General features: G+C 40.9%; 1 protein-coding gene across 1 annotated transcript; it reads left to right on the top strand.

The window, feature by feature from the left end:
• Positions 1-1718: 1718 nt before the first annotated feature.
• TM4SF20 (transmembrane 4 L six family member 20) lies at positions 1719-12284 on the top strand. The gene is made up of 4 exons (XM_052636321.1): positions 1719-1901; positions 8221-8286; positions 10197-10348; positions 11993-12284. The coding sequence occupies exons 1-4, from the start codon at positions 1719-1721 to the stop codon at positions 12282-12284; spliced, it is 693 nt and encodes a 230-aa protein (XP_052492281.1).
• Positions 12285-13087: the final 803 nt, after the last annotated feature.

Genomic DNA, 13087 nt, shown 5'->3' with positions numbered 1-13087 from the left:
AGCAGTTGCAGCAACAGCAGAAGTCAAGTTCAGTGTTCCGGGGTCTTGTTACCACTGTTGTGTGTGTGCAGGGGCAGGGGCAGCAGCAATGGCTGTGGCTCCCTGGACTGTGACTGTTGTGGTGCATGCTTGAGTCTGACCCTTGCAGAGGTCAGACTCAATTTCTCAATTTCCCTGCCTTTCTGAGGACTGCAGAGGCGGAAGCTGCCCTGCAGCCACTTGGCAGTCACGTCCTGGGAGGCACTCCTGGAGGCCACGCTGGAGCCTGCCCCTCCAGACCTCCCAGCAGTTTTGTACACACGAATCCCCAGTTACACTAACTGAAAGTGAAATCACTCAGTCGTGTCCGACTCTTTGCGTCCCCATGGACTGTAGCCCACCAGACTCCTCCATCCATGGAATTTTCTAGGCAAGAGTACTGCAGTGGGTTGCAATTTCCTTCTCTAGGGGATCTTCCCGACCCAGGGATCAAACCCGGGTCTCCTGCATTTCAGGCAGACACTTTACCATCTGTGCCGCTAGGGAATCCCTCAGTTACACTTCCTCCAGCTTAATATAGCTAGAAGAGTTTGGGTTTTCTGCAACTGACTCTGATATACAAAATATTATTCTGACCATCTTTTTGTGTCAAATTGTAGCCATCTTCCAAAGCCTAGAGGAATCCTGATTCTTTGCCCATCTTGATAGAATCCTTCCTTTTTTTCTGAACTTCTTTTGCTGTTTTAGTACGGCATGTGACAAGTTATCTGTATACTTTTCTATCCTTGGTGTTAGTAACTTCCAGCTTTTGTTTGAAAAAAAGAAAAAAAAAAGGAAACCCAGTTAAAGTATTAACAAAGAGAAAATTTATTATAAGAATAGATAGCCAATGGGAATTAGATGTATGTCTCAGGAAACTCAAACAGGGGCTCTGCATCAACCTAGAGGGGTGGGATAGGGAGGAAGATGGGTGGGATAGGGAGGAAGATGGGAGGGAGGTTCAAAAGGGAGGGGATATATGTATACCTGTGGCTGGTTCATGTTGAAGTTTGACAAAAAACAATAAAATTCTGCAAAGCAATTATCCTTCAATTAAAAAATAAATTAAAAAAAAAAGAATATAGAGGCATCTCAGGAAACAAAGGCAGGACCCACAGTCAGTCTTCATAGGGTAGAGATTAAGAAGTAGAATTCCTGTTTTGTGTGTATGAGCATACAGCCTGAAACCGAACCCTAACATTTCGACTAATTAAGAATGTTTGCAGTGGAGAAAATACTTTTTTTCTCCCAATCTTATATATATTCATTTTTTTTGTTGAACAACTTCAAAATAAGGAACTTTCATAGCTGATATTAATGTCAATACAAGAAAAAATAGGTTATATTAATTGGATACTCTTAACTTTACTTTTTATATGGCATACTAGTAAAATGTAAAATGTATTAGAAGAGCGTATCTTAAGCTTAAAAAAATTTTTTTTGCCTATTTTCATGCATAAATTTATCTAGTCGCACTTACAGATTTTTTCCACCTATCTTCCTCCACCCCATCATAATATAAAACCATCCTTACTTCCTGTAATATTCATAATAATGCCCTGCCCTATTGGACTCTGAACTGCTTTCTGTAATTTTTTTTATAAGTGCTGAGCTTTATTTAGAAGGCACAAGACAAAAGGCAAAACAGTGCCAGACAAACAGCCACCCAGACAGGATTTCTCCTAAACCAGGGGGTAACCATGACCTGCTGCGAAGGATGGACAGCCTGCAATGGATTCAGCCTGCTGGTTCTACTTCTGTTGGGAGTAACTCTCAACGTAATACCTCTAATTGTCAACTTAGTGGATGAAGACCAATTCTTTAAAAACCCCATCTCCTGCTTTGAATGGTGGTTCCCTGGAATTATTGGAGCAGGTGTGATGGTGAGTGATATTTACTTGACTCAGTTTGGCGAAAGGCCTGCCTGTTATATTGAAGATGATCTAAAGACAACCTTGCAGCCTTGCAGTGAGCTCTGTCTTGGCTGAGGATATACTGCAGGGAAATGGGTATGGTATTAACTTGTATTGGCATCAGTGAAGAATGGCAATTTAAATGAACTCTGGTATAGGCTAGGGAGCTTGGGCCAAAAAATAATAATGCATTGATAAAAGTTGGTTGGATTATTATGTATCATACTGTTACCAAATCCAGGTCTGGCGGCTCACTGCTCAAAAGTCATAGAGTTCAGGCTGGTGGAAAGGAAACTTTGCTTTGTTTTGGATGCCAGCAATTGTGTGTGTGTTGAGGGGGTGGTGGTGGGGGGATGCCTGTCCAAAATCCAACTCCCTCAAACTAACAATCAGTGGGCAAGAGCTTTATAGACAGAGGGAGGCGGCTACATGCAACAACAGTACAGTCAGCTCTGACGGCCATCTTGAAATTGGTCACCGGTGGTCTGACCAGCGTCATCTTGATTGTTTTAGGTACAGTTAGTCTTCAGTTTCAGTTTGTTCCAAGTTTCTTGAGGCTGGTTCTCAGAATTGTGGCAGCTTATGTCATGGCTACATTCTGGTCGCCATGTAGTTAACTTTTTCCACCTGGTGGGGATTTCAGTATCTATAAGGCAGGTCACAGAATCCGGCTCAGAATATTACCTACAGAGAAGGAATTAAAATGTCCATGAAATTCTCTAGGCAAGAATACTGGGGTGGGGCAGCCGTTCTCTTCTCCAGGGGATCTTCCTGACCCAGGGATCAAACCCAGGTCTCCTGCACTGCAGGCAGATTCTTTCCCATCTGAGCCACCAGGGAAGCCTGTTTAATGACTACGTTGTTATCATTCGGTCTGCTTTCACTGTTATCCTTTGTTTCTGCATTTTCCCACTTCTCTGATTAATTTTATTCTTTGGCTAAAGTTTCTCCACAGACAAAAGGCAGGCTGAGGACCTGAGGGGCAAGGATCATAGGAGGGTGCTCCATTTCAATATTTCTTTGCATATAAGTCTGCTTTCCCAAGCTTCAGAGGTAGTGGTAAACACTTTTTGAATTCATTGCCTCAGCTTTCCTTTGCCAATCCCAGTCTCTAGGTATTCACAGGGAAAACAACAGGAGGAGGAAGTACTCAGCAGGAAGGGGGTGGGTCATTTCACACTCGGTGAACCTACTGGATGAAAATTGTAAGGCATGAGTATGACACTGTCTGCCCCTAGGGGAGTTGACCTAAGAGGTCTGGGACTTGAAACCCTGGCTCTCTCTAACCTCAGCAACTTTTTTGACTCAGATCTTACTTACAACCCAAACATCATGGTGCTTGTTTAAAGTTTGATAATTATTAATAGATCTATCTTTGTTGAAATCTGTAGCTGAGCAGTGTAAGGTAGAACTGCCCAATGTACCTGGCCATAAATCACCCCCAGGCACTTGTAATACTTGCAGATTTATATGCCTTTTCCTGAGAATTCTGGTGCAGATAGGTTAGGTGTGACCCATGGTGTGGCAACAAATCCTGTTTTCAGACCTGGCAGAATATCTCAGTTCTGGTTGGGTCCCCAATATATTACTACTAGCAAATCATTTATCCTGTGATTTTGTTTCCATATCAGTAAAAGTGGGAATGTAATTAAAGTTGGGAAAGTCAGCATTCAAGAGGCTTATTTTTGTTATACCATTGAGGGCCTACTTAAGGGTGGTCTCATGAATGCTAGAGAAATGCACCCTTGTTTGGATATGCATTTGTGTTATAATGATGATCGGTTACTGTTCTTAGTCTTATTCCCTGACTTACATGAAAACAGTCTTTGTTGTTGTTGTTCAGTCGCTCAGTCATGTCTGACTCTTTGCGACCCCCTGGACTACAGCACGCCAGGCTTCCCTGTCCTTCACCATCTCCCGGAACTTGCTTAAACTCATGTCCATTGAGTTAGTAATGTCATCCAGCCATCTCGTCCTCTGTGGTCCCCTTCTCCTCCTGCCTTCAATCTTGCCCAGCATCGGGGTCTTTTCTAATGAGTCGGCTCTTCACATCAGGTGGCCAAAGGATTGGAGCTTCAGCTTCAGCATCAGTCTTTCCAATGAATATTCAGGGTTGATTTCCTTTAGGATTGACAGGTTCAATCTCCTTGCTTTTGGGTCATTATATATGAAACACAGAAAGAGAGACCACTGACTTCATACATTACACTACCTTATTTAAACTCTATAAAAATCTGGTTGAGTAGTGATTAACGTTTGTATTTTAACAGACCAAGAGAAGGTTAAGAATGTTAATAAGGTAGCACAGTAGGCGTGAAACCCAATTCCAGATTTATCAGACTCCAAACCTCTGTTTCCCATCAGTATTAGCACCATAATCCTCATGACCTGTCTCAGGCTGACAAAGGGAAAGAGAAAATCTACAACTTAACCCATAAACTCAAGTAACCGGGAAACCAAAGCATAGAAAGATTACATAAGTATGAAACTGTTTCAGAGAATCTAGACTTTCTTTCCAGATAAAGATTCCTTTATCACCCTCAATAAATACTAACAATGTATTGCTATCACACCAGGTTCTTGCTGTTACTCAGTATCATGCAACATCTTCACAGCATCAACAACTCTCTGAAGCATTCAATAGACATTTTATTGACAGAGATTCAGACTCTAGACTAGGCTCACAAGCAAATAGGTGGATGATAGAAGGGCTATTTTCTTGATCCTCAGCCATGTATAGAATGGGGAAGAATATCTTTTTCAAAGGGAATTGTGTCCTTTACATCAATCTAAATGCTGACTTAGTTCAAAATATTGAACTCTCAATATATTTGTATACACCCAGAAATCACTCCCTTAATAAGCACTTTTGTCATAGTTCTTGAAATCCAGTTCTAACCTGCAGCATTTTAAATTAGTTTCAAAAACAGGGAATTTTGCAAGAAGTCATTAATAATAAAAACTATGGAATTCATCATCGATCACATCATAAAATACAGTTATTTTATGGCTTTATGATTTATCCAGAACAGAAATGAATCTTTTCATCTTTGAAACCATGACTAAGAGTATTCAAATATTATTATCTTCACTTATTATCTACTACATGGAAAATCAATACACATTCTTTTCCCAAGTACCAAAAAAACAACTTGCAATGTTTCCTTAAAATATTTCCTCTAAATAATAGAAAGACTGTTTTATTTTATAGGTTAATTATAAGCCTAATCTTAATCATGATTATTTATTGAGTTCACTTACTATGTAATAATCAATTATTAAAGTCTCAGAATAGAAATTGTTGAATGTTAAATCAGAAAATACTGTTTAATAAAAATTTCAAAATACAGTTTCTATATTTATAGTGAGCCATGGTTTTGTGTGTTACTTTCATATTCAAGTACTTTGAGGAGTCCCAGAAATCTGCATTCTAGCAGAGTTGTAGTGGTCTAAAGCTATTCTGGACTTCATTTATGAAATCCTATGCCTTATTTCTAAAACTGGATGAAAGTATGGGCTTCTGTAATGAAAAGTGAACAATGCTACTTCTTTTCTTTATAAAAACAAAAGACTATCAAGAAAAATAGTCTCACAAAAACTCTGATACATTCGAATGTGCTTAGGAATTGAAGAGAAAGAGTATTCTCCAGATTACTTATTTTTGTAGGAGACAATCTGCAAGATTTATAATTCAGTCATACACACACACACACACTTGCACATTTTAATGTCCATCCTATAAAGAACCCTTCTAATTTCCAAAGTTCTGAATGGGCAAAATGGTTGAAATACAATGAGCTATCAAACTGCCGGTAATAACGTAACAAAGATGTGTCAACATGCCAGAAGTCAACCAGGTGAAGATTCATATATGAAAAGCTATTATTTATAAAGCCCCTTCGTAAGAGAAGGGAACTATGAATGTATCTCTTTCAGCATCTCTGAAATAAGCTAATGTTTAAGAAATTTAGCAGAGTTTAATTTATATCAATAAGGAACATGGAATGACTTATCCATCTAAATTATAATTTAATGGTGCTCCAACTTTTTTTAACAGATTAATTAATTTTCTAAATCGCGGTTAGCTTTTTTTTCCTCTGTGAAAAGCCAGGTAGTGAATATTTTAGGTTCTGGGAGCCAGACAGTCTCCCTCACAACTATTCACCTCTCCTGCTTGTGCACCAAACCAGCATGAAAAATTAAGTAAGTGAATGGGCATGTCTGTGTTTTCATAAAACTTTACAAAAAAGAGGCTGTGGGCCATAGTTTGTCAGTTCCGATTCTAAACAATTTGTTCCTTAAGCTCAGGAGACAGTATCACTTACAGGTACCACATAAGACGTGTAGCCTATGAACACTGACACCTATTTGGGTGCATAAATTTCTTTTCTCTTTTCTTCCGGGCTCTCAGCAACTGAGGGTCTAGGCTACTATACATACATGTGCTCTCTGAATCATAAGGGTGCTGGTGTTCAAGGCAGTCTGTAGGCAAAGCTTGATAAAAATACAAAGTGTTTTCGGAGTCAGTTCACGGTCAGAGAAGGGTGAAGTTTGTCAGGAAAGTTGCCTTGTAAGGCAGGAAAGATGCCTGTTCTCCTGGAGAAGGAAATGACAACCCACTCCAGTATTCTTGTCTGGAAAATCGCATGGACAGAGGAGCCTAGTAGATTCCCAGTCCATGGGGTCCCAAGAGTCGGACACAACTTAGTGACTAAACCAAGGTATTCAATCTTAGATCTGCTCTGAAAGGATAAAGGTAGACACTATATTGGAAAGATAGATTGGGGGGAAGGAGCAATTAGGAGGACGTTGAGATGACTGAGGGAGGTGACGGTGGTGGTAGGGAAGAGAATGAATAAGCTCTGTGAAGGAAAAGAGAATTGTTAAGAACTGGCCAGTGTGGTTGGAATGGTGGTTAAGAGTCTGGGCTCTGGAACCCTAGCGGTCAGCTTTGACCCCCCTCCCCCCATCTCTTCTACTTTCTCAGGCAAGTTACTCAAGCTTTCTGGGCTTCAGTTTTCTGCCCCAGTGAAATGGGGATAGCTAGCACCTACCTCATAGGAATTTTATGAGGTTCCGAATAAATTAAAAGACATACAATAGCTCTAACAGTTATGCTGTTAGAACTCAACAAAATGTTACAAAGAAGAGTGGGAGGACAGAGAATTACCCAAGGGCAGCTGTGCTGAGACAGCAAAAAACAGAAACAAACCCAAAAACCCTGTGGCTAAAATTTCTTAAGCGGAAGGAAGTACTCGACATCCCTCCCTTCAGTGATATAAAACTTCTTCTAGGAAGAATTTCTAGTCATACCTGCTGACTGCATGAGTACCTGCTCAGTTGCTTTAGTCATGTCCGACTCTTTGCAACCCTATGGACTGCAGCCCACCAAAGCTCCTCTGTCCATGGGATTCTCCAGGCAAGACTACTGGAGTGGGTTGCCATGTCCTCCTCCAGGGGATCTTCCTGACTCAGGTATCAAATCCGTATCTCCTCTGTCTCCTGCATTGCAGGTGGATTCTTTACTCCTGAGTCATCAGGGAAACCCCAGCTGCTGACTAGTTATTGGTAAACATTTGAACTTAACTCCTGAGAATGTGACATCATTCCTTATAGCTTTCACCAGCAGTATGTATTCCTTTGACACTGAATGTAATACAGGATTTCTAAACATCAATGTGAAGTGAAACCGTTTCATACCATGGACACAGGAGTGGAAAGGAGAATGTAGAGCTAAAAATAATTCTCAAATCACAAGGTTGGGGAATGAGGGAGCTAGTGGTGCCCCTGGGAGTGGGAGAAGGGTGATGATAGAATTCTTAGTTCCCAACTGCCAGGCAGACAAAACCATCAATTTCCTTTCTGAACAGTTGCTGGATTAACTCACACCGTTTTAGGGAAATTGGGTAAGTGGTTGCAGATTATAGTTTTTTTTTAAGTGAATTTTGGATGATGTAACCACCTCTTTCAGAAACATTTCTTTCAAAATAATTAATAAGTAACTCACTGTATTTAAAATCCAAGTCTCTCTCATGATGACTCAGAGTAGTGTTAAAATGTAGACAGGAAAGTCGGAAACTGCTATCCTGAAATCCCCTATCCTTTGCCCTCCCTTGTAATCTTTATGGTCCAAACGGGGATCACAAGATAGAGGACACTGCCGCACTTCCTTCTTGTCCTCTTAAGCCTTGGCTTCCCACAACTGCTGGTAAGTAGAAGGTGAAGATTACTGCTTTGTCATCTGCTGGGAAGTAGTCATATTAATCGTTCCTGTTGATGTAATTTCCAGGCCATTCCAGCAACAACGATGTCCTTGGCAGCGAGGAAAAGAGCGTGCTGCAACAGCAAAACCGGGGTGAGCACAGTGCAGCTGGTCTGGGAGCAGAAGGGCAGAAGCAGCTCCTGGCACCTCAGCAAAGTCGCCGAGGCGTCAGCATCAACTGCATCAACTGTGTGTCTCCAGTGGCGGGACTGGTCCTAGACATGTGCTATTTAGGAGGATTTATACGATAATACTGAGACTGAAGTTTGTCTTTGTGCTTCCCCGTAAAACTTTATTTTTGGAGCCAGCTTTTGGACCTTTCCTCAATCTTCAGTTTCAATCTAAAGGTTTTCAAAGAAAGATTTATAAGTCACGCTCAGAGCTGTAATCAGTTTCACAATACTCAAGTACTCATTATTTTTGTGATGTGTATAAAATACTTAGGGAAAAGTTCTCTGTTTTCTCATGCACGTGAAAGACTGTTTTACTAGCATCAGAATGTTTTATGCAGTGAAAAGAGAACATCACATTTTTTTCCCCAAACGTTTTTGTATGTATAAGATTAAGATTGTAACTAAGCCAAACGTAAAGGAGGACTTCCCTAGTGGTCCAGTGGTTAAGACTCTCACACCTCCAATGCAGGGGGCTCAGGTTCGATCCCTGGCCTGGTCAGGGAACTAAGAACCTACATGTCATTTGGTGTGGCAAAAAAAAAAAGGAAGTTTGAAAAGTAAAGAAAATTAATATTTACTAACCTTCGCTCACTGTGTGTGTGTGTTAGTTGCTCAGTCGTGTAGGACTCTTTGCAACCCCATGGACTATAGCCTGCCAGGCTCCTCTGTCCAAGGGATTCTCCAGGCAATAATGCTGGAGTGGGTTGCCATTTCCTTTTCCAGTCTCTCACTGTACTCAGAACATTTTCAAGCATGTTATCTTATTTTTCTGAAAGTCCATGTTTTATGATTTCTGTTTTATTGACTGAGAAATTAATCCTCAGAGAAAGCAAAACACTGCCAGTGTTGCGCCATTAGCAGGGAGATTTGTATCCATACCACCACCATCAGATTCCAAAATTCCCAGTCTTTATGCCATGAACATGGTTACACAGTAACTCTGAGGACTCCTCTCACAATTCTTTAAGGAAGCAAGTAGATCAATAAACCAGAAATCACAGTAAATATTCCTGGCTGAGTCTAAGGTTTCAAAGAAATCATTCTCAGCCTGATAGGAGCATTAGAACCACCTAGGGAAAATGTTAAAAATACCCATGGCTTGTGGCCCTCCTTGATTCTATATCAGTATTTTTCAAAAGCACCTTAAGTGATTCTAATATGCTCCCAGGGGTAAGAGCCACTTTTTAAAAGTGTCATATTTATAACCATACATTAGAAAATTAATTTAAAAAATACCTTTTCTGACATTTGGTATTTATCTAGTTATTTGTAGTCTCTCTGGTCCTGACATACTGTAATGGTCCACTGAAATGAACAAGGTTCAGGTAGAGCGTACAAGTTCAGGTTTTTCAGAAACAACGGCAATGATCATTTATTTATTTTCAGTTGTGGCTGCAGTGGGTCTTTGCTGCTATTTGTGGGTTTTCTCTAGCTACAGCATATGCACTTCTGTTGTTGGAGAGCGTGGGCTCTACGCATGTGGGGTCAGCAGTGGTGCACAGGCATAGTAGCCCCATGGCACGTGGGGTCTTCCCAGACCAGAGATCAAACCTGTATCCCCTATATTGGTAGGCAAATTCCTAAGCACGGGACCACCAGAGAAGCCCAAGACCAACGATCTTTTGAAGAGTCTAATCAAATGGCAGGGACCCTGCCCTCTGCTTTCTTGCGTAAATCCCACCTAATCACACCTAGATCCTAAGATCGAGGTCTATAAGGCGGACTGGACAATGGCAGCGGTGGATGATAAAGACCACATATGCTGCTGAAACTTGTAACAGACTACGCTCATGTAATAATGTGTGCAAACGTGCCTACTCAATTTTTCAGATGTTTCTTTCATCACTTCTGAGCGCCGTCACAGTCATTGGAGCTGCGTACTGCCTGCTGGTGTCCATCCAGGCTCTCGTGGAGGGCCCTCTCATTTGCAACTCTCAAAGCAACACAACTTCCAGTTGTGAATTTTCACTTGAAAACTTAACGTGAGTAACTGTTTGCTTCCTTACACAGCTGCAGCTAATTAGGTTAGAAGACTGTGGTGCTGACCTGGTGCCATGTTTTCTCTCATGGGACAGTCTTAGGGATTTAGGACAGTAGTCCCAGCTGGCGCAACCTCAGAGAAATGGAGGAATCACTGCATTCAGAATGCTTTGGGTATGGTCTTGGCTAAAAGGAGCAGTCTTAGATGGACTATCCTGTCTTCCAAAAATCTATGGCAGCATACGTGCATGTATATAAAAATTTCTGAAAATGTGCACCAGAAACTTTCATCCTTGAAGAATGGTAATGGAGGATGCCCTCGGGGAAGGAAAGGAGCAATACCTCTGATCAAAGTAAACTTGTAGCGAAATGGGTTAAAGTGTTAGTCACTCAGTCATGTCTGACTCTATGAGACCCCATGGACTGTAGACCGCCAGGCTCCTCTGTCCATGGAATTTTCCAGGCAAGAATACTGGAATGGTTTGCCATTTCCAACTCCAGGGGATCTTCCTGAACCAAGGATCAAAACCAGGTCTCCTGCATTACAGGTAGATTCTTTACCGTCTGAGCCACGAGGGAAGCCCAACTATACTTGTAAAACCTAAGCATATATTACTTTGAAAATCTGAACAAAAACAGTGAGTAAATAAAATCTAGAGGCTTACCACTAATCCCTAAAAAAGAAACAAAGCAGCAGCCAGTGGAATCATGCAAACATAATATAAATACACTATAAGCATGGGGATGAGTCAAAAGTTTAAGTCACGGAGTAGCAAGTAATGCTGAGGAGTTACATGGAAATGGTTCATTTCAGTCTTGTAAAATGGTTCTGTGCCTTAATCTAGGCACAACTGGTAAAACTGAAAGAAAATAAGAATCTCATTTGTTAATTATACATTGTTCAGTATGGAAAACAATTAGAATTCACTTTTGTGGTTACAGGAAAAAAAAAACCTGCTCCTTTTTCCTTATCTTGAATGGTTAAAAAAGAAAACTCTCTCAAAATTTGCATACCACAGTTGTGAATCAAAATCCAAAGAAACTCCCTTTACTAATAGGGTTGGAATCGGAAATCAGAGGGCTTCCCTCTGGGTGGCTGAGTGGTAAAGAATCTGCCTGCCAATGCAGGAGACTTGGGTTGGGCTCCTGGTCTGGGAAGATCCCCTGGAGAAGGAACCCACCACTTTCACTTTTCTTATTTATGGCTATGCTGCTACTTGGGCTTTTCTCTAGTTGCAGCAAGTGGGGGCTACTGTTGCAGAGCACGGGCGCTACGGCTCACAGGCTCAGCAGTTGTGCCTGAGTTGCGGGCTTAGTTGCTCTGCATCATGTGGGATTTTCCAGGACCAGGGATCGAACCTGTGTCCTCTGCACTGGCAGGCAGTTTCTTTATCACTGAGCCACCAGGGAACCCCTAGAAGTGCTTGTTGATGAGATACATAATCAATCAACCTTTTATAGCTGTTAAGCATACAAGGGTACATCCTCTGGAACTCTGATCCTAGCCACAGTTTCTGGGCACAATATTTTAAAAGCAGTGTCTGTTTTACTGGACATGTCCTTTTCTGGAGGCCATGATGTATTCTTGAGATGGTCAGTGGTATTTCTGAATATTTTTTTTTATCATTTCTTTCCTTTTTTTTCAGTGCCAGTTATTACGAATCCTTTGATCTGCAGTGGTTCTTTGAAGACTCTTGTGTTTCTCGTATGGATTCCAATAATCCCTCCATCACCAACACAACAGCCAGTAACTGGAGAGTATACAACTTGCACTTCAATTCTATAGAAAACAAACACAGGATTATCCATTTCTCAGTATTTTTAGGTCTACTGCTCGTGGGCATTCTCGAGATGCTGTTTGGACTCAGTCAGATAATCATCGGCTTCCTTGGCTGTCTGTGTGGAGGAGTCTCTAAGCGAAGAAGCCAGATCGTGTAGTTTAGTAACAATAAAATGGAAATACAAGTTTAAATCATTTGAGAACATTTAAAAGATATGCTTTTAGAGGTTCAATAATAGAACATTACCTAGAAAGCTGTGGATGAGTCAGTTTAGCCCAAAAGGTTGTTTTTAAAGTCAACTTTGATATAACTAAAAAACAAATCACATTTAAGCATGCTGGTAAATGCAAATTCTCACATGGAAAGAAAAATATCAGTCATTGACTTTGGAGAAAAGTAGAGAGCAGCTTTCTGGTTATTTTGTGTCTTTCTGTACTTGTGTATTATTTGATTTTCTAACTATATTCCCCTATGTGGAGAAAGGGAGGGGGAGTAAGCAGGACAAAAGTTATAACAGAAATCAAAGTTTGGGATTTTTCTCTTTTTTTGTATTTCTTTATAATTAAAAAAGATAAATATATACAATTATCCCTTGAACAACTCCGGTTTCAACTGTGCAGGTCCACTAATGAAGCAGATTTTTCCCAACAGTAAATACCAGAGTACCACATGATTTTCGGTGCTGTTGGTTGAATCTGTGGGTACAAGAGCCCTGGATACAGTCGAACCAAGGATATGGGAAAAACAGGCATATTACATGGAGGGCCAGCCATGTTTTCTTGCCTGGAAAATCCCATGGTCAGAGGAGCATGGAAGGCTACAGTTAAGGGGGTCGCAAAGAGTCAGACACGACTGAGCAACTAACACTTCTAACATTGGATTGTGTAGAAAGTTAGTGCCCCTAACCCTCCAAGCTGTTCAAGTGTGAAAGGTAATCTGAATATAATTAAGTTTACAGAC

The sequence above is a fragment of the Budorcas taxicolor genome, chromosome 2 (assembly GCF_023091745.1).
Source record: "Budorcas taxicolor isolate Tak-1 chromosome 2, Takin1.1, whole genome shotgun sequence".
Taxonomy (NCBI): Eukaryota; Metazoa; Chordata; class Mammalia; order Artiodactyla; family Bovidae; genus Budorcas; species Budorcas taxicolor.
Note: the sequence above shows the minus strand (reverse complement) of the source record. Positions and strands in the feature narration are given on the sequence as shown.